At 47.0% G+C, this 22,891-nt stretch overlaps 2 protein-coding genes across 2 annotated transcripts; both read left to right on the forward strand.

Annotated features, from left to right (window-relative positions):
- The first annotated feature begins 289 nt into the window (after window positions 1–289).
- Window positions 290–2,391, forward strand: LOC119403351 (uncharacterized protein K02A2.6). The gene is made up of 3 exons (XM_049418291.1): window positions 290–840; window positions 1,222–2,245; window positions 2,290–2,391. The coding sequence occupies exons 1-3, from the start codon at window positions 290–292 to the stop codon at window positions 2,389–2,391; spliced, it is 1,677 nt and encodes a 558-aa protein (XP_049274248.1).
- Window positions 2,392–2,883: 492 nt separating this feature from the next.
- Window positions 2,884–4,294, forward strand: LOC125759562 (uncharacterized protein K02A2.6-like). The gene has a single exon (XM_049418531.1). It carries the CDS (start codon window positions 3,122–3,124, stop codon window positions 4,118–4,120), a length of 999 nt encoding a protein of 332 aa, XP_049274488.1. The 5' UTR covers window positions 2,884–3,121; the 3' UTR covers window positions 4,121–4,294.
- Window positions 4,295–22,891: the final 18,597 nt, after the last annotated feature.

Raw genomic sequence — 22,891 nt, forward strand, 5'->3', positions numbered from 1 at the left:
AACGCCTTTCCTCTCTGCTGCAAAGTAGATTGCGCTTTACGTGCGCGCGCATGGCTGCTTACTGTATAAAGATAGCGTTTGTTTATGCGTGCACCGAGTCGCAGCTGATTGTACATACATGATATGATTTCACGGTGGCTATAAAAACGATAGCCGCCTCTAATAAAGGGTTCTTGTTCTGGCAGCCTTCGTCTGGCGTACTTCTTGGATGCTATGCGCTCCGACCACGATGTAGCAATGGCGACGAGAAACCCACCCACGTAAGACCAAGGGCTTCGCTGCTTCTGCAATGGCGTACCAAGTACCACCATTTGACGATGGCAAGGACAAGTGGACGTCGTACGTCATTCGCATCGAGTCCTACTTCGAAGGGAACAACATCACGGAAGACGCACAGAAGAGAGCGCTTCTTGTCTCGGCTCTCGGATCACGGTCCATTGACGTCCTCAGTGGGCGGTGCGCTCCTCGTAAGGTGAACCAGCTCACCTACAAGGAAGCGGTGGAAATTTTGCAAAGCTTCTATGATCCCCAGCCGAACGAAATTGCAGAGAGCTTCAGATTTTTCACTCGTGTCCAAAATGAAGACGAATCTGCCCAGCAGTTTATCGTCGAGCTCCGTCGACTTGCCGACAAGTGCAACTTTGGCGACATGTTGGACCGAATGCTGCGGGACAAGATTGTATGCGGAATCCGAAGCACAGAGCTACAGAAAGCACTACTTTGTCGTTCAAGATTGACCTTGAAGGAAGCCGAGAGCATGGTGCTCGCATCAGAGGCGGCGGGTCAAGGCATCAGGCTTATGAAGAACGTCGACGTGAAGACTGAACCAGAACTACATAGGTTGGCTGACAGGCGGCCAATACGATGCACAAGCAAGCAAGAAAGCAAAGAGTGCGGAAGGTGTGGAAACAAAACCCACTCGGATCAAGCTTGCCCGTACAAAAATGCCAAGTGCTTCAAGTGCGGTAAAAAGGGGCATATATCCGTAGCGTGCAGGGCAAGTGCCAGGAGACAGAGCACTTTTGCGTTAACCGGAAGCCCCGAAGGAAACGAGGCGTGTACTGCTCAGCTGTTCACAATCAGCGAAAGTCAAGCGTCGGTGCCGGACAACGAAATCATCTGTCCTGTACGACGTAAGTTTCGCTGCGGAGGCGTTGACCTAATTATGGAAATTGACACCGGGTCGCCGGTATGCGTAATACCCTGGGACGTGTACAACAGGCACCGCGAACAGTGGCCCAAAATCAAGAAGACAGACTTGAAGTTGTCCTGCTACCTGGGACCGCTGCCTATCGCTGGTAAGCTCACGCTGCCAATTTCCTACGAGGGCAAGACACTGACTGCCTCCATGACCGTAGTTCGTCATTCAGGGCCTTGTTTATGTGGTCGCGACCTTATTCGAGCCCTGAACAACCTGGGTGCTCCTGTTCTAAGCCTGAGCAGTGCCAGCAGACGAGATGACAAAGAGCTGGAAGCAATTTTGTCCGAGTATGAAGACGTCTTTGAGCAAGAACTGGGCCTGTTCAAGGTTCCGCCTGTTCACCTCTACGTGAAAGGAGAAGCAGTTCCAAAATTTTTCAAGGCGAGACCTCTGTCGTATGCATTGCGAGACAAGGTTACGGAAGAGCTGGAAAGGCTAGTGAAGTCTGGCGTGCTTTCTCCTGTCGCTCACTCTGAATGGGCTACGCCAATTGTGCCGGTGCTGAAGAAAGACGGATCTGTCAGGATCTGCGGCGACTACAAGGTCACCGTAAATGCAGCATGCGTCACTGAACACTATCCGCTTCCAGTCATCGATGACATTTTTGCAGCACTGCACAAGGGAGACGTCTATAGCACCTTAGACTTACGGGACGCCTACAACCAGATTCCATTGGATGACGAGTCAAAGAAGTTGACCACCATCAGTACCCACAAAGGCTTGTTTTGCTTCAACCGCTTACCTTTTGGGGTGTCGTCCGCACCGGCTATCTTTCAGCGCACTATGGAAAATTTGCTTGGTGGTCTAAGTGGCGTACAAGCATATTTAGACGACGTCCTGGTGGCAGAAGGGAAAGCAGACAGCGGAAGCAATCTCAAAGCTGTGCTCCAGCGCTTCCGTGAATGTGGCGTAAAAATACGGAAGGATAAATGTTCCTTCAGAAAGACGGAAGTATCGTATCTGGGACACAAAATCACAAGTGACGGACTTCATCCACTGGAGAAGAACATGGAAGCTGTGATGAAAGCACCAAGTCCAAGGAACGTGAGTGAACTACGTTCTTACATTGGTCTGCTCACTTATTACAGCAAGTTCCTCCCGTGCATGGCAACAACGCTTGCTCCATTATACGACCTTCTGAAGAAGGATTGCCGGTGGAAGTGGACTTCAAGTCAGCAACAGGCATTTGAACAATCTAAGGAAGCCCTCCGACATGCCAAAATGCTCATGCACTTTGACCCAACCCAGCCGTTGCGGCTCGAGTGTGACGCCTCTCCGCATGGCATAGGAGCTGTTCTTTCACATCGTGTTGACGGCGTCGACAAGCCGGTAGGATTCCGTTCGCGAACACTGACCCAGGCGGAACGGAATTATTCGCAGCTCGAGCGCGAGGCCTTGGCATTGGTTTTCGGCGTAACCAAGTTCCGTGATTACCTGCTGGGGCGGCCTTTCATTCTGGTAACCGATCATAAGCCGCTGGTTGGCTTGTTCCGCGAAGACCGCCCTACACCTGTCATGGCAGCTGCTCGCATCCAGCGCTGGTCTTTGCTTTTGGGAGCCTACCAATACCGGATAGAATACAAGCCCGGAGGAGACAACCAAAACGCCGACGCCCTCAGCAGACTTCCTCTCACGACCCCTGACGATGTCGCCGAAGAAATACCTGACTACGTGCACTCATTGCGGCAACTTGACGACACACTTGTGACGTCACACGAGCTTCGCCGATTGACAGAAGCCGATAAGGTATTGCGAACAGTCAAGTCGTTTATACTAAAGGGTTGGCCGCAAGGAAAACACGTGGAACCATGCTTGAAAGCGTACGTGGCAAGAAAACTTGAGTTGACGGTTGCGCATGACCTCATCTTCTGGGGCCATAGAATAGTCATTCCTGAGGCTGCGCGCGAGAGGACGCTTCAAATGCTGCACGAGACGCATCAGGGAGCATCGGCTATGAAAGCGGTCGCGCGAACAAATGTGTGGTGGCCGGGACTAGACCAAGAAATCGAACACTTGAGTAAGAATTGCCATATATGCGTGCAAGCAAGGCCGTTGCCTCCAGCGAAGACACCGATGAACTGGCCGCCAACTCAAGAAAACTGGTCCCGCGTTCACCTCGATTTTGCTGGTCCAGTGAACGGTACCATGATATTAGTGGCAGTGGACTCGCATTCCAAATGGATTGAGGCAGTGCCTATGCAACATGCCACAGCTGAATCTACCGTCACGTCCTTGCGTGAAATGTTCAGTCGCTTTGGCATTCCTAGGACGATTGTTACGGACAACGGAACGCAGTTTACATCGGAGACGTTCGCTAAGTTCTTGTCCGGAAACAACGTGAAACACCTTCGAACTGCACCATACCACCCACAGTCGAACGGGCTCGCAGAAAGGGCCGTACGTACAATCAAAGACGGCCTCAAGAAGCTTCCGCATGGTAGCCTGTCTACAAGACTGACCAGGCTTCTCTTCAACTATCGAAGAACACCGCAAGACGACAAGTCACCTTCGCAGAGGCTTCTGAACTACCAGATTCGATCTCGTTTAGACATGTGTCTTCCTCCGCCGTTGTCTTTTCCTTTATTTTCGCAGGAAGACACGCCATGCAGATTTGGTCCAGGCGACGCAGTTTGGGCCCGGAACTTCGGAGATGGGGAGAGGTGGCTACCTGGCACAATCAAACAACTGAACGGCGCCCGTATGATGACCATCGAGACATCAGCCGGGCTACTTGAGCGCCACATGGACCAGGTTCGTCTGAGGGACAGCTCCGCGGCTGCAACAAGCGAAACAGTTGCCGGGTCATCACCTCAAACTCAAGTCAAGCCTAATGAAGCCTCATACACCGAAGAATCAGCTGCGCCTGCGCTACGGCGTTCGACGCGAGCTAAGAAACCAGTGCAGCGGTATCCACCATAAGAAGGAAGGGCTGCTGCAAAGAAGATTGCGCTTTACGTGCGCGCGCATGGCTGCTTACTGTATAAAGATAGCGTTTGTTTATGCGTGCACCGAGTCGCAGCTGATTGTACATACATGATATGATTTCACGGTGGCTATAAAAACGATAGCCGCCTCTAATAAAGGGTTCTTGTTCTGGCAGCCTTCGTCTGGCGTACTTCTTGGATGCTATGCGCTCCGACCACGATGTAGCACTCTCATAGTCTTCTTGGTCGCCGCGGTGGTGTCGGCATCTGGGTACGTTAAACCGAACTGATGCATCATGACCGTGGCCTCAGCGATTAGCTTCGGCAACGTGTCGTTGCTACACGTCAGTCCCGTTCGGCGCGTTTTCAGAAGTGCAATTTTGTAAGCTCCTTAACACACCGCGAGGTGGCCACCTTAGCCCAAGCCTCGGCATCGCTCATAGCATTCATCCATATTAAAAATAACTGCGGCACGCGCCTGCCTCGCCTGGCTTTACCGCGATCTCCGGTGACGCTCGCCCTGCGAAAAATGGCAGATGGGATAGAGAGGAGATACGACGCGCATTGTGCTTCTCTGCAGTCGGGCTGTTGTGCTCAATAACTCTTTAAAATGCCGTGTGATGGCGACCATAGCCCAAGTTCTGCGTCCAATCAGCGACGTTCTTCTGACTGTCACACCGTTATCTGATTACACACTCCCCGTTAACTACCACAACCACCACAAAGGTTTGCTTAATCATTGATCATGGACGTTAGTCGTCGGGATGGAGATGTTCCACCCAGCGTCAGCGTGTGTGCATCCACGTTACAAGGTGCTATAGCTGTCAAACACCAATGGACATTGTGCAAGCTATCTTATATGAATGTACTGTAAACATTCAACTACTTCTTTTAGGATATGTTTTAATTTCGTGTTATACCGATTATATGACGGAGGGATCAACCATGTTTTGCTTGCGTGCTCCCCCCCAATGTAATACCTTCGCAACAGGGCCCCTAGGGACATTCTAAGTAAGCAAATAAATATTGTTGCTTCACCGCTCCCCCATTACATTCCTTGACGTTAAGTTCCCGTTCCTCCTCCCTTTCCATTCTGATTTTGTTACCAAGGTCTGTTTCGTCGAACGAGAATTGTGGTGCAAAGAGAGAGAGAGAGAGATACGAAGAGGAAAGACAGGGAGGTTAACCAAGCTTTGGCTCGGTTGGCTACCCTGCACTTGGGGTGGGGGAAGGGGAAATAATAGAAAAGAAAGGGTAAAGAAGAAAGAAGAGTAAGAAAGGGATGGATGAACAGTTTGAAACTACACAACACGAACTCGCGCTGTTAGTTCACAGGCGCTCGTGAAGTCCTGTGGTCCTCAAGAAGCACAAGAGGGCTTTCGTGGCCTTGCGCATATGCGAGACCGTAGGCAAAGGTCCCAAGATCTTCTTTTCTGTCAGCGGTCTTGAGTCCAGGTGACGGAGCTTGACTTCCATACTACGTCGTTGAGCTTGGTATGATGGGCAGTGGCATAGAATGTGTTCAAGCATCTCCTCGCAGGCGCAAATGTTGCATGCCGCACTGCTGGCCATTCCAATGAGACTCGAATACGCATTCGTAAATGCCACGCCCAACCACATGCGGCACAGTAAAGTTGCATCGCGTCTTGAGAGCCCGGATGGCAAACGAAGTTGTAAATTTGGGTACAATCCATGTACGAGATAAGGCACGACTACCACCAAGCACTCGAGAAAGAACATGGCATTATATTTCAATGGCACGCCCAACCACATGCGGCACAGTAAAGTTGCATCGCGTCTTGAGAGCCCGGATGGCAAACGAAGTTGTAAATTTGGGAACAATCCGTGTACGAGATAAGGCACGACTACCACCAAGCACTCGAGAAAGAACATGACATTATATTTCAATGGCTGCCGAGTCATTGCGGAATTGTCGGCAATGATCGCGCGGATGAAGCTGCACGATCGGCTCATGACCAAGACCAGCGGACACCCATACCACTCTTGAGAACAGATGCCGCGTGGCGACTACAATCACTCGCACGCCGTATCACTCTTCTACAATGGAATACGCCGGGTTTTTCCAACGCGCGCCTGTATTCGATTGAACCAAATTTACAACTTGTGGTGCCAGCTATACAGGCACCTTATATCCTTCCCTTACGGTGCTGTTAGCCATACATCCGGCTTCTGTAACCACTGTGCTTGGCTGCTCTTGTCGACTTCGGAAGACCTCGCTACACGCCAAGGGAGGATTACATATCTTCACGTTCACCGAGACAATGCAGCTCCGATCACCGCTAAGACATTAGTGATTCGCATTCCCCTCGTCGACGATTGCCATCGCCTACGCATTGCTGACTGCATATATTTAGGAAAGAGATATATCTTGATTGTATGTATTTACTGGTGTCAGTGGAGAAGAGGGGGCATGAGTGTATACACACCGAAGCCCACTTCCTCAGGCGTCTGCCAGACCTTGAGACTTCGTGGCGGCTTCGGCAAGCCGGACTCACCGAGTTCGTCCTTTGTGCAGCCTCTAAGCTGCATAGCTCTCCCCTTCACCCCCCCCCCCCCCCCCCCCCCCCCCCCGCTTTGGCAGGTTGATATAAATTGTAGGTTCGGCGCTTTGTGCAACGGCGTGTGTCGCAGCAAAGACAAATTGATCGGTGCAGTTCAGATGCAAGTACGGCAAAACCTCAGAAAATGTCACGATGAAAACTTTTCCCCCTAAATCACATTGTTGCTTCGGTCGAGACAGTAGCCGCACAGAGGTTGTTGATTTCTACGTCACAGTTTCCCTCATTCACTATAATCATTTTCACAGCCTCCATACCTTGCTTACCTCTTATTATGGCATGGTACTCGCCAGTGCTACCACGCTGCGTATTCATCATTCAGCTTCGTTAACGACGCTAAAACACTTGTACCCGTTCCGTTAACAACCGATTTTTATTTAAATAACAAGAGCCTTGCCACTCCTACTTATGCGCATGAGAGTACATCTCAAGTTATGACGGCAAACACTGGTTGTCACAACACTGGCCTGGTGATGAGCACAGACATAAGCGAGCCAAACAACGTGATGTCCAGACAAATGTAGTCTGTTGTCGGATACAACTTAAGAAGTCCGAAGAGACCTCACCCGGATGATTCAACGCGGCAGCCTACCGCCTCCACGAGTAAATAAATAGGCTCAATCATGCGCTCGGAGATGTTCTGCGAAGGCGGGGTAACCGGCTGCCCTGATAATGACGATAGTCTGTAGTGCGCGCCTATTGGAGCAGTCTTGTGTGAATCCGCCATTGAGGAGGAACTTCCACAGCTGTACCCGACTATACACCAATATATCATAAGCCAATGCACGCAAATAATTGCTGGCATGCTTTTCTGAAAGCCAAGTATGACACAGGTATTGGTCTTAAATGTATTATTTTTTTCTGGGATTACCATACTTCTGTCCATGTTAGGACCTTATCAGGCTCGCCCGTCTCTGAAAAACCCAGGAGCCTCGAGAGGGCAGAGATTGCCTAGGCCTCATTCTCCAGTGCGACAAGGTAAGTACAGTTCTCTTTTCATAATTCATATTTGAAATCAGGCATGTGGGGCTCTCGCTTGCTGTATCCACCCGCTGTCAAGCAAAGAGACAGACCATAGCACTGACCTTGAGCAGACACCGCTTACTTCACTCGCGCATGCCGTGCAATGCAGCCGAAGAGACAGTCTCCATAGGTTGACACGCAGGCCTCTGATATATACCACCACCCAGCCGAGCGCATGCGTATGTGCGGACGGCCGAGTACTTATTACACCCACGTGGTGGCGCTCTACAGGTACGTCATATTAATAATAATAATAATAGAAGAATGTCTGACGGTTAAAGTGCCAAAACCAGCATATGATTATGAGGCATGCTGTAGTGCAGGTTCCGGAAATACTGACTACCTGGGGTTATCTAATATACACCTAAACGAAACACCGGGGACTAGCATTTCGTCACTCTCGGTATGCGACCGCCAAGGTGGGGTTCGGACTAGCCACTTTTTTCGACGCTAATACGAAATGATCTGGCTGAGGAAGTTGCTTCTACTAGCAGTGGTTATCCGCCTCTAGCAGCTGTGAAAGCTGTACCGGTAAATGACTTTGTCATTGGCAGTTGATCGGCACTCCGAGGCGTTTCAATGTATATGAAGACCCACGCTGTGTGCAACTTTCAATTTCGCGTTTGCGTCTTTCAAAAATGCTGGAAAGCACTTCATATGCTATTATATGCTATTTTCTAATTGATGCTGCTTGGTTAGTTGCAGAGGAAGACTATATTATGAACGATTGCGGATAGTCCAGTGATTGCTCAACCACCAAATACTTATTTCTCAGGTGTTTGTTATATACGGAGAACAGGTGACAATTCACGAAAGTTTACAACGTAATTGAATGGCAGCAAATTTATGTTTCTTCTCGCCTGAGTCAAAAAATCTTCTGCACTTTCAAGACTAGACTTACAAAAAAAGAAAAAAAGATCTACGTTTAGAGGTAGACAGCGCTGGAGTGGAGGAGAGTGTCGTTACTTTCTATATTAAAGGGTTTTAAGAGTCATAGCCGAGTGACGCCCCGCTTGTTTAAGCGGAGCGCATTGCCGCGCCGCTGTTGAGCAAGGTTAAATATACTGTCGATCGAGCAGAGGCTTTGCTTCATCACCTGCCGAACAAAATTGAAGTTACTGCGACAAAAAATATTCCAAACGGCATTTTCTATTGTATTTTATTAGATTTAATGGAGGTGCCGTCGACGATATGCCGCCGCCGCTTGTGTTGGGGGTTGCCATCTTGTAAAAAGAGCGGCTAGCTCCCGTAAAGACGCCGGATTTCGCAGTGTACTACGCACGCGCAGTTCGCTTCTCCGCTCGTCTGTTGGGCGAGCTGGCTCGCAAAGCCGCCTAGCTATATTAGTCTCTACTATCGCGAGCGTCACATGCAGTCAGGAGTACCAGAGTTTAGCGGATCTTTGGTGCCCATGCCACGTTGTTTCCTCCAGGCACCGCCACGAATCGCGGAACGTCGGGCTCGAGGCTGTGTGCTACGCTTTCGCGTATTGCCTTTCGCAATGTTCACGATAGTACTTACTTGGATTACATGTTACCCATTTGGCAATTAAATGGTTGCCTCATGCCATTATTGTACTTGTGGTAAACAGTAGTTATGCGAGGAACAGGACAGGTTGCAGTGAGAAGCTCGTTAATAACGTCAGAAGGAAAGACATCCGCATCCATTCTGAAGTTTGCAGAATGCACCAAAGCAAAATGTGAAGTGTCATGGAAAAAAGGAAGCGAAGTGGATTTTTACAGACACTCTCGGGCGGGTTTCAGGAGCTAGCTCCCAGGGTTCTTAAGCTGGGGCAAAGTCCCGCGCCAAAAGCGTAACCTTAGTTCCACAGGCGACGGCTGCAAGCGCAACTCGCGCGAAAGAGAAGTCTTCTTCATCTTGTTCTTAGGGAGCCTTGATGATGACAATAACGCAGACAAAGTCACATACAGCATAGCCAACTGTAGCATGCGGCGCTCGCTCCACTCCGGCAGTGCAATTCGATACTAATAACATGAACGAAGAAGACAAGGTGGCGGAGCGGATGGCTCGCTGCCAAGACCCTGCGGTCAGAGCTCGCGAGGCCGCTGAGGGACGGCAGCGCCTTGCGTACCCCGAGATACAAGCCCGCGAAGCCAAAGCAGCGCGGAAGCGGCGGCAAGAGAACCTCGAAGAGGTACGCGCGCGGGATGCAGCGGCCCAGTGCGGAAAGCGGTCGCTACCTGAGTTTGGTGGCGCCGACGCGCGCTTCGAGGGGGCGATTTCCAGACCACACGTTCGGCCACAGCTTCAAAGTCTGCGACCGCTTGTGGTTCGACAACAACCTGCCCACAATGGCTACTGTAACAACGTGTGACGTCTTTATATATGACAGTAGAGGAATTGTACGGAGCATTCACGGTTTACCTGATTATCTGCGAGCGAGCTCCTCAATCATCATTCACTTCGTGGATATGGCGGGATTTTTTTTCTGTCGCCGTTGCCGCCATATTCCGTATAACGTCTAAATGATAACATCACGCCGCGCATCGGATGTTCTACCAGCGGGTAAAAGCTCGCGAGCGCTGGCTACTCGCGCAGCTGAAGCATAGATGAAACGACTGGGCGTCTCCGTCGTCTGGAGGGCGCACGCGAGAGCATCAACCCGCGTGCGTGGCCTTCCGTCGATGGCTCCTCAAGTAGATGGGAAACGCCCCGCTTGTCTATTTTCGGAAGAAGGAGCATGAAGGGATGTGTGGGAGAGGCGGTGGAGTGTTTCGCTCGGGCAGCAACTACACACTTTTATCATAAGGGTGCGGTCGCGAGCGCTGGCGCTATCTCAGCAAACGGCTCGTATAACCTTCTTCGTGCTGTGGTCTCACTGCTTCGCGTTGACGCGAAAGACTCCGTCAGAAGCGCTTCTCTTACTGGAGCGGTCGTATTCCAATACACCAGCGTTTAGTAGAGTTAGGCGAGACCATATCCAAAAGAGCTAGCTATTAGCCTTGCTTCGTGTAACATTAGAATTGGTTGTTATCGCAATCACATCGTGACGATTGGGGAGATACTAGATCTTCTGGAGTTTTCAAAATCCAGTTTCGGTACAGAGCGAAAGGTTGTCGGCTTAACAAGGCGTCCTAAACCTATTGATAATCCCACATTATAAGATGGAACCTGCCGTAGCTGCATGTTGTGTCAAAAGGAGAGTCCCAGAAGATGAAAATGTTTAGCAGTGTTCAGTAGTACGCGCCGTAACCACGGTAACATAAAAGTGGTGTTTTTCCCGCATTAAACTTTGAGATACACGTTACACAATCCAACGAGGTCAATAATATTTAGCCGTTTCTCGCTACGACCTGCCTCAAAACCATACTGAGGCTTCTCCACGTAAAGCTTCAGCAACTGTAACTGTTATTGTCCCATCAGACGCTACGGAGAGAAAGTAAATCTCTATTTTGACACAGCAGGAAATGACGCCGCTGCATAAGCCATTGTGGAGCTTTCCGACATACTAACGTGGGGCTGATTGTAAGCACAGTAATACACTCACCTTGGGTATTTACTCATTTAAAGACCCTTTCGGCATTATGACTTGTGTGACAAGGAGGAAAGCGCTGCCGGCCAGCTTTTTATACTCCTATGAGCGCGCAAGGTAGTGCGTAGGGTACGGCATTTTATTATTTGCTTGATGTTTGACTAGTAGAGACCAGATTATATTCTAACTCCAATTTCTTTTTGGGCGTCTTGGCCTAACGGTTTCGTGTACGAACACTAATTAGGTGTTGCTATGTTGTTTAGGAATGATTTTAGCGTATAGAATTCTCTATGGTAATTATAGCCTATGGTATAACAATAATTTCAATGAACTGCTACCTTTACGGACATTTTGATTTTAGCGTTGAAAACAGTTTTGTTTAGTTATTTCCACAATATCTGGTAGTACTGGCATATGCGGTTCCCAACAGCAGAGCACCCGAAGATGTTACCTAGCGAATAATAGCTCTTGTCAAACTTAGCAACGCTTTCACAAGCCTCCTACCGCCTGTGTGATGGTAGTTTACATTGCCAGGGCAAATGATGTGTCGGCAAAAATCTACTAAACGTGCTACGTGCAAACAAATGTTTAAGGCAAATCTGTCCGCTACTCCTCTCAGTAAAGTTCTATGAAGGAATACTTGTGTTGCCACCATTTCCTCGTTACATTCACCGTGAAACTGGACGTGAGGTTTTTGGTGCAGAAGCACGTCGTTGATTCAGGAATCTTTTGTCTTAACCACCGTGTATAACTACCTGAAAAACTTGGTGACTGCCCAACACAATGAATAAAGATTAAGCTTAATCCCACCTGTACATTACCGTAAACAGATACGTAGTAATTAAATATAAGCGTCATATTTCGCACACATATGCCCACAGGGAAAGACCGTATCTGATGAGCGGAAACAGCACAAAACAGTTTGCATACCATGAAAAGCAAAGCAGTCATAGTGACAGTGATGCTGTTGACGACAGAGAAAATTATTTACCCTAATCCTAACTGATTATGTCCGTAAACAACCGCGTAGTAATTAAATATCAAGCATCATCTCACGCACGCATAAGCCCAGAGGGAAATACGTTATTCAATGAGGAGGAACACTCATTGTAATAACGTGGCCTGATGAAGATCGCAAATAAAAGTCAAGAAACACATCGCAATATCGATCCATATATCATCAACCAAACATAAAAGCTTGCGAATGCAAGCGAATGCTGCCATGCGTTAAAGGTATAAAAATTTGATGTTGCTCTTGTGTCTAAATATTTTTCACTATGGACTAATATTTTTTCCTCTCTGCATATTAGGAATGATGCCGCCAAACGCGCTTCAAAGAAAACCTGGAGGCAAAGGTCCCGGAAGGTTCAGCAATCCTCTTCCTTCGATACCCGAATAGGGTACGTATTTTTGCGTGTTCTCTACTTGCATTGTTAACATGAAGAAGAGCTTAAATACATGCCCAGTAAAAAAAATAATAAAACTAGTAATGCTAAAGACCACAATGCAGCGATACAAGACTATTACGTACGATGCACACTGAATTTCGGTGCTTTATCAAAATATGCGGTATACTCACCCATCAAGATGACAGTAGCCTCAAAAATGTTCAATATGCCTCTGTTCCAAAGCCACACAAAACATAAACTGATATTTCGGCGACTCAAGTACTCTCCGTAGTGCTTCAGAACCGATGCTTGCACAGGTAGATATTATTCTGCTCTTCATATCACTGACATCAGTAGGCTCTGTTGCATACACACCACCTTTGACGTAACGCCAAACAAAAGTCAGGGGATCTCGGCGACTAAAACATCACTGCTGTGCAGGGTGTTGGAACGAAACGTTTCCCGCTTCGGTTTTAGTGTCATTCCACCGCAAAAAGTTACGTTTCATTTCTGTTCTGGAAGGACGAAATAAAATGTTCGGTAACAGTTCGTAACCGTTTTTATGCAAAAGTTTGAAGGTAAGGTAATCACAAGAAACATTCGATTTGTGATATAGTTACTTGCCATCCGCTTAAGAAAGTGGGACAGTGGTAAATTACGTTATTCCCACGTTCTTTGGAGGAGCGAAAGTAACTGTACTACGAATTCCTACCAACTAACACAAACCAGTAACCTTTCAAAGTCATAGTATTTATTTTCTCAAGTCAATTAAGATTTTTTTTATCTGGCTTATTGCTGTCTGCCCAGGGAGTGAGCACAATCTCAGAAGCATCACGTCATTGAGTGTACTTTCTGATGTGCGAGACCACTCTTTTGATTAAAAAAATGGCCAGGCCTGCGCGGAACAAGCAGCATGGTCACAGCGAAAGCTGGAAGAGTGGCCTTTCTAGAGCCCATTGTAGACTCTCGTGGGGCAGCTAATACAAGTACACATGTAAGGTACCCACTACGCCACAAACAATCGCAATTTTTGTGAAGCAGCGAAACACATACTATGCTTTGTTTCGTCATTCTGCGGATAAGTGCATTACCCGCTACACATCTGGAAGGCATTATCCGCTTTTGTTGATGCTGTGGCTGATCGCGATGAATTATGACTCAACCCCTTGTAATAGGTTGGAAGCATTCAACGACCCACTCGTTACGCAATTCGCATTGTGTGACGCCTTGTTGCTATGCTTCTGTTCCACCACGCTATATCACATAGGTCAAAACGATTCCTTGCCCGACATGACACCTCTATAGAGTATTTTTGCGAAGTTACAAGCGCCTGCGTGGCACTGTGGTACAATACTGGACTGCCACGCAGAAGGCGCGGGTTAAAATCCCATCCGATCCTAGAGATTTGTTTCTCACTTCACTTTTTCTTATTTCACGGGATAGCGGTTACAAACACCAGCGGCGGCGGACAACTATGGCGCCAAAATCAGCTGTTGTGATCTCATAACATTTTTCGCTGTAACAAACTTCAGCGCAGATAATGCCCTCTCCACGCTGGCCTGCCTGAAAGCACGCAAAAGACCACTTGCGTTAATATAACATGGCTGGTTACCACTGTTTTCGTTTTTTCGCACAATTTCAACATATATTTGCTTTCAAATTCCTGCCTAAGATACGCGCTAATACTATACCTTAGATATGCATAACTGCTCACGCTGCATGACGTCAGTTGTTCCGGATTGCCAAGTTTTCTCGTGAACCGAAAAACGATTAAAATTTTTCGGTTTCGCCCCAAAACGAAATAATAGATAAAGTTTCGGTTAAGTTTTCGTTCCGGTCAAAAATATCGTTTTTATTTTAAATGCGAAGCATTTCTTAGCGAACCTCTGGCACTTTGAGCGTTTCTATCTACGTATCTATCTATCTATCCGCCTACGTCTGGGTGCTCTCATGATTGCCTCCTTAACTTGGTGTAGACCAAAATTTGCATGGGAGGGTAAGAGTATTTGACGAATATGATTGCCGGTTTAGGACATGAATACCATTAAAATCCTGTCGCGTACGTCGTCAAACCCTTTCCACTAGACACGTGTGGCACATACCCGTTTACCACGGGCCGCGGGGTACGGGTATGCGCCACAGGTGATTGACAGTTTATATCCACCCAGGAACAGCGAGGACAGACATTGGTAACTTAAATGCTAGATCGTTATGGAAAACCAACATCGGCAGCGTTGACTCAACGAATGGAAAGAATGAAAATTAGGATCCCAGCCGGAATCGAACCCAAGCATTCTGCGTGGCAATCAGATATTCTACCACTGAGCCACGCCAGGTCTATAAACTGGTTTGGAAAAACAGCATACGCAGGCGTTATATCGGTGCAACGTCAATTGTGGTTGTGGTGTTGGCTGTCTAATTTTAAAAGAACGCAATAAACACTACATGATAAACCTACGATGTGTACTCCTACGATGCAGGCGTCATATCAGATTAACGTCTGTAGTTCCAGTGTTGGCTCCGCTTTTATAGCAGTCTAATAAAGATTACATTTGTATTCTTATGATTGAGCAAGATATATTGAAGGATTGCTCGACCCCAGAGGAATACATTAACGAAAGTTACATATTATATCCACATCACCGCACCGTAAAGTGCACTTCGTCCGCCAGAACGACGCAGTCTCCTCTTCATTTTTTACGAGGCTGGGCGATGGCCTCATGCTGACCGAGGATGATGCCAGATTGATTTACAGCCGCTTTGTAGACTACGCTACGTAGGCCACCACATACGCCCAGGTAGTCTACGAATACCACAAACACCATCCACTCATGTTGGTCTACGTAGCACCATCCAGGCCTACCAGCCTCGACGGCCTATACCTCGCCAACGCGAAGGGTGGCTTCAGGTTCCGACATGTCGCCGGCTCTGTCGACAGACAATTTGTCGACGAAATGACCGAGGCATCCACGAATTCCAACAGCTCTACTATACCACATACTTCACTACACACGGACCCCTCGTCACCACGATAACGACCGGATACTATAACAAGTCATGACCAGCTGCTGGTGCTCACTGATCACGGTGATGACGCCCTTGTTCAAGAGCTGTCAAGACCTTCTTCCACACATGCACACGGGTTCGTGAAACGTGCGTGTGTTCTCGGGACACGTATAAGCACTACATATCACATTAACGCTTCTGGTGTTGGTAATACCCACGTTGTCATTGGCAGCGTTACCCAACCGTAAACAACTGGTTATATAACACATATGCGGCTCTTCAACATATATATGTGTGCGTATAAAATTTATACAAATCTTTAGTATCATGTTGTAACGTGTCGCTCACTAAAAAAAGTTACGCCAGTCACCTACCCGCCACATGTTTCGCATAACATCGACTCCCATGGTACGTGGGATCTGCCGAATTTTTCGTTTTTGGTTTTGCTTTCGTTCAGACACACTGCCCCTCTGTGCCTGATGCGTTGTCGTGGAGAATGTACGTTCGACCAGCTCTTTGACTAAGTGGAGAAATGTAGTGGTGCTCCGTCGTGCTAGAATAATACTTAGCGGAGGTCATCCACGGAAAATTCGAGACAAATTCATCGACAACATTTAATATTTCATCTGTGTACCTATTTCCATCGAGGTTGTCCTAAATAAATAGTAAGGTCCACTGATCGTATCCCTGTGTACGCCACACCATACATTCACACTGCAAGGAACGTGATGTGAGTGTGCTGCCGCAGCCAGCGTGAACTTTCTTGTGACCGATAATGGACGTTGTGAATTCCACGGCGCCATTACGGTCGAACCATCCTTACTCCGTCCCAATTACTCCTTGCAAAACAGATGTCATTTTCTTCATCACTCATGATCAAGCGTGCCCACCAGGCGTCCATTTAACGTGACAAGAAATAATATAGCTGTCTCATCAATGTGTATAGCGATAAACACTTCGGCAGATTCAGAATCTGGATCCTAAAGATCTGTCATAACTCCTTGCACTGCGTAAAGCCCCATTATTTCATTCGTCACGTACATTACGAAATGCTAGCGATAACGTTCTTTTGTCGCAATATTTCAATACCTTATTTTCAATGCAACGTACACAAAAAGACATCTACGTACGCTACTTAACTGTGTGTTTAGACACCATTCACAATTTGAGCCTATTTGCCTGTACAATATATTCACCATACCTTCTAAAAAAATGTACGCTACACGTAACGTGTCAAGATGTTAATATGATATTTGGTCTTTTTTTTTCAGCTGACCCAATACAACTTTTGTGGTGGTAGAGCACGCTCTTAAGGGAGCTATGAGTCCTAACTTAAATTATCATCAGCAGCAACAACATGACTGCGCCCACTGGAGGGCAAATGCCTTTCCCATGTTTCGCCAATGAGCCCGTGCCTTCAAATATATCACTAATATTGCTAACGCCAGTATTTTTATTCTTGCAATTAGTGCGGTGGGTATGCCGAACAGTCCCACGATATACGCCTACAGCTAGCCATGGTTGAGTACAAAAATTTGGCGATTCCATTTATCCTTTGTCTAAGCTTTATAATACCCGGTGGCGAGCTTACACTTAAAACATGAATAGGAATGCTGAGCCGCGAATTCGGCATTTCAAGATTTGTTCTTCAGACGACAATACCTGTGAATAACGTTAAATAGTTTGAAGCCGAACTAGCTTCTCACATGTGTTTGGGCAGAGTAACAAGAATTGGTGCCTAAGCACTGCACCAAACAAGCAAAGAAACGGCTGTCGCTGTTCGCTGCCTTTCTTGAGGCTTCATTTGCTGTACACCTCAGCATTGGCAGAGGAAATGGGTAACGTTTAGTAATACATTGAATTTATATTGCGGCTGCACAGGTAGTCATACAAATACAGTCATACAAGGCAGTAAATGAGTATCGGCATCTTACGTGGCTCTTCCCTAACCCTACATATCTTGTGTGATGGCCGCCATATTTAGTGTGGCACGGGGCGTATGTGTGTTCTGGTGTTATCGGCATTATCAGCCTATTTCTTCGTGGTTTTTGAATAAAGGTGTTCAAAGAAATACGGTGTATGTGCCTATAATGGTGATAAACGCCGGCAATGTATTGGGTACAAAAGCAGCAAGAAGCGTATAAACAAGAACAAGCCAGAAAATTTTTTCAAGGTTGCGCTTCGTGGAAAACGAGTAAAGTTACGGCAGCGCCTAAAATTAATTTCGTATAGAATCGTCCCTGTTGGTACAGGAGGCCTCCTAGAGGCTAGTGGTTGACATAACATCAGCGGATAGCAATCTGGCTTCAGGTGCTTCACGTGGGCGAATTCACGACTACGCTAGCGTTGCTCCATAGGGGTGGGGTAAGCTCGACGATATAGTTCACAGGCAATGTATGCGCCAAACCCTTGAACGGCCCAAGTTATTTCGATACAAGCTCGCGTGAAAATCCAAAGGAAACCGCTGGGCCCCAAACCCACACAAGTGACTAAAAGGAAGCGACAATTCTAGCGTCAGTCTTCACATGGATATTTATTTGTCTTGCTTGGGCACATAAACGCTATCCCGCTACACTAAAACGCACTGTCCTCAACGAACGCTTGCGGAACGGTAACGCTATTTTTTATCATCCCCTATCACGCTAACGCTAAACTATAACTGTCTATTGACTATCCAGTGGTTCTCGAAATCAGTGTACGTGCCACGAATTTCCGCAGTCTGGAGACACGGGACTCTTTGAAGGACTCAGGACTTTAATAAAATGAGACACAGCACTCTAATAAAATGCATTTACAAAAATATTAACGGACAGGCAAACAAACAACAAAATTATTACGAAAGCACCGCAAGGCTAATAACTTACAAGTGAGAAAAAGTGGATAGTAGTTGATATCAACTATTAAAAGTAGATATCAACTATTAAAAGCAGGAAAAACAGAACAACGGTAATATTCTAGCCGTCCACATCTGTTGCGGTGGCCGTTCCCCCGATGTGGCGTTCAACGTCGCTCATCTCAGTGCCGACGCAGAGTAAAAGTCTGCTCCCATGGCGATAATGGAGGTTCGTCGCCGGACCAGCGTGGCATTGGATGCGGTCTGTAGCTACCGGGAAAAAGACGTGAGTAGGTGGTTGCCGCCGTGGTTGTTATGCAGAACTATCGATGGTACTATCGATACTATGGATAGCTGAGTCAATATCGAACTATCGATGGTAAAAAATACTATTCATAGCGCTATCGATAGTAAATTCGGAGGTACTATCGACAGTAAAAAATCAACAGCGCCAACTCATTGCAGAATAAACTTGGTTCCCCGCACCCGTGGTACATAGTGGAGCCGGAGCGGTAGGCTGAAGGGCAAGAAAGTTGACATGCTTGTGTTCTTCCCCAGAGTGCTTTGCTGACACCTGATCATAAAGTCACTCTTTTACTGCAGCGGAAAGCAAGCCGTTACATGTGGTGTAACTGCGCGGCTTCGAATATATATTGCATTTTATAATTTAAAAATTTTTAAAAATATCAAGAATAAAGTTTGTTAACTGTTAACGTAACTCGTTGCTTTTGAATATGAGTTTATTGACGGACATGTTCCGCCACTTCCACTGCGGAAATGTTTTTTCCCTCGCCAGAAAATTGCTCATGAACTAAGCAAAGCTCATAGTAGGCTATCAAAAATATTTTGGCAGTATGGCCGGCCAGTAACAGCATCATTATTCACACTACTATCGATAGTATTATAACGTGGTTGTGACGGTGAAGAATGCTGCAACAAGCCTGGGAAATACGGAGCTCTTTATTTGGGCGGACTTGTGTACAGAAAATCAAAACTCAAAATACAAGCCATACACGCTGCACACCGATAGCATTGAGAATTGTCGTCGGCCTTAGAGTAATCTGATCATCGGTGGAATGTGTCGTCTTCTATACATCAGTCATCAAACCTTCCAGCGTTATCGCTGGTGCTCGCGTAAGCTCTCGAATAAACTTGACTATTCGCGACCGGAGCGTAATCTTAACAGAATGATTTCAAACAATCGTGAAGCTTCTCAAGCATTACGGCGCGGTCTGCGTGAAATGTAGCTAACAGTCTTTGTGGGTAAAACCCGAATACATCAAAATGAAGCAATAAACACGCGTGGCAGTAGTATCCCTAGCAATATTAACGATGGTACTACCGATTGAACTATCGATAGTTTGTCGATAGTATTACTATGGACAGTTTGTTTACACTATCGATAGTTTCAAGAAAACTATCGATGCTATAGATAGTCAATTTACCGATAGGTTTGCACCACTACGTCGTGAACTTTCGTGCAGTCAAGTGATGTCTGCGTGGTCTGGATCGGCCTTGTGGAACGATGTCACAGCTCCTGACTCCACGCCTTCCTTGCCCATCTTAAACTTGGCCCACATTCGGACCAGGCATTCACGATCAGCATACAGGTCTCCAGGTCACTGCTGAAGAAGCGACTGCCTTGCTTCCCGCACATGTCAGCCAAGCCGACTCTTCCGTCTCCCACGGCCGCTGCTTCTCCTGCGCTCGCTCTCTTTCGAACCTTTCTTTGGACTCCTCTCTTTTCTCTTCCCTTATTTCGTCACGTGCTTCGCTTCTACCACCCGACGTCTTTGTTCTCTTCTTTTTTACGCACAGCCTTTGCCTTTTACTCGTGATAGTATGATAGGGGCCTTCAGGGTCAATGCCAAGTGATAGGGTGGCCTGACAGGGCGAAGGGTGGGCAGGAGTGAACTCGAGACATGCCGAGCAGGAGCCTTTCGACGTTCACACTGAGGGAGCAATCGATTGTACTTGCGCGTGAAGGTGTGCATGATATGCCAATAAAACATGCATGAAATATTAGTACGCGTTTCGAAGACGCCCTTCTTTTTACACTGTTTACATGGACCCATATTTTCTGATATTTTCCCACAGGTTGCAGGAATGGTGCGATATAGATAGCGGCACGCAAAGTTTATCGTTTGAAATTTCAGGCTAGAAATTTCTTGCGTAACTAGTGTTAATATAGCTTTGCGCTTTTACAGCGAAAGCTGTTATGGGATCATTTCAACGGCTGTTTTTGGCACCGTAGTTGTACGCCGCCGCCGCCGCCGCCGGTGTCCGTAACCACTATCGCGCGAAATAGGAAAAAAACGAAATAAGAAAAAAATTACAGGATGGAACGGGGTTCGAACGTGGGCCCTGTGCGTGGTATCCCAGTATTCTACCTCAGAGCCATGCCGGTGCTTGAAACTGCCTTGCAAAAAGACCCTATACAGGCTTAATGTCGGGAAGGAACCACATTACTATTTATAATATAGCATGATAGAAGAGTTAGGTTACCAGCGGGCGTCACACGACGCGAATTCTGTAACCAGGCGTCACACATCGCAAATTGTGCAACAAGTAGGTTGTTGAATGCTTCCAACCCATTACATAGGACTGTGCCATAATTCTTTATCGTCATCAGTCGTCGCGTCAACAAAGTGCACATAATACCTTAGAGATGTGTAGCAGGTACCTCGCTTATCAGCAGAATGACGAATAATGGCGTAGTTAGTGCTCCCCAACTTCACAAAAAATTGTGATTTGTGGTGTAGTGGGTACCTTGCTAGTTTACTTGTATTATTAGCTCCAAGGAAATTTACAACGGGCTCTATAAACGCCGCTCTTCCAGCTTTCGCTGTGACTGTGCTGCACTTTCCGCGCAGGCCTGGCGTTTTTTCGTGATAAGTGACCCTTTCAGCGCAAGAAGTCATAGATAATCGCCATCATCAACTTCGTGTTCAACACTTCTACGTAACCGACTAGTCAACAAATTGAATGATGACCTAAGCACATGATAATCTAATGTCAGTTATATTCAGTGAAGTGGAGTAAGCGGTGGAGCACTTGCGCACATATCTGCAAATCAGCGTGAGTCACTTCACGCTACATTTAAACATCGGTGTGTCGTAGACGGTATTTCTCTGAAGCTTTAGCTGTGACATAAAATGGCCACAAAATATCATTCCACAGCAAGTAATTGTTACAAAGGTTGTAGCTGTTCGACACGTACTTGAATACAAGAAAGCTGGTTGGGATTACTAAACGAAGTGTCTTCTCCCTGCATATTGACCGAAAATATATCCCATGCACAAAGTCACCAGTTGTCAAAAGTGTTACTTGTCGATGAATGACAAAAACGTTTCTTCGAGTTCTATCTGTGCGTTTCACTTTTCTACAATTAACTTTGTGTCTTTCTTTCAAACTAGAGTTTAGGAGCTATTAGTTCAATGCTCGAATAATGTTATGCTGACCTAAATTATGATAGCTTTATTCGAGAATCGTGGTTTATCTGCTGTCTTTTCTGACTCATTTATTTATTTATGTGTGTGAAAGCATTTACAGTAAAACCTCGGTGATACGAATCTTGCGGGGTCAACAAAAATATTCTTATAATCCGAAATTCGTATGACCACAAAGTATGAAAAATTAGCATGCAAGAAAAGAAAGCTGGCGTACATTTTCATATAATCTTTTCCAGGGCCGCCGCAAAGTCACGAACAGCTCTGATTGATTACCAGTGATGTTTTTAGACGTTAACAATCATACCTGCGCTCGTAAATATACGGCCCTGCGCGCGTGTGCCATTATTGAACCAGGTGTGTTGTGACCCGCGGCAGCTAGTAGCCCCTTCCAAATCTTAGTATGCCTTTCCGCATGACAACACAGTACTGCGGCTAAAGTCATTCAACGAGCTCTCTGAAGCGATAGACGAAGGCCAGGAAATTTCACAACAGCGCTCCTACGTTATTATATTCTTATCGCTGTGGTGTTGGGGATGTTTTTCGAGAGGTTTACGGCCGTGCCCGCACAAGTGCGTCCCCAACAGTCGTGCATGTTGACGTTGTGAGGCCTGGCTCCTTCGCCAAGGTCGTCCGTGTCTTCTTTCGGTCCTCGTCCGCATTCCATAGGGTGTCTGATGCACGAGGATCGCTTGCATGGAAGACATGGCTTATAATCTGAACACGAAGGCACACGGAGGTGCATTAGGGCCTACGAGATTTGCGCACACAATCTCGCAGGCTACGACGCGTCACTAAAGGTTTATTCTGATCACTGTGTAAGAAAAGTATTTATCTTACACCGTGGTTCTCACCAGTTGGCGGCGCGGCGCGCATGCCCGCGCTTGCGTTTCTGCGCGCGCACGTGCATGGAGCGTCTTCCGCGACAGCGAGGACAGCACCTCTTCGTACCTGCGCGGTAGCCTACGTTCGTATCAAACGTCGCGGGGTGAAAA

This window comes from Rhipicephalus sanguineus, chromosome 8 (genome assembly GCF_013339695.2).
Source record: "Rhipicephalus sanguineus isolate Rsan-2018 chromosome 8, BIME_Rsan_1.4, whole genome shotgun sequence".
Lineage (NCBI taxonomy): Eukaryota > Metazoa > Arthropoda > Arachnida > Ixodida > Ixodidae > Rhipicephalus > Rhipicephalus sanguineus.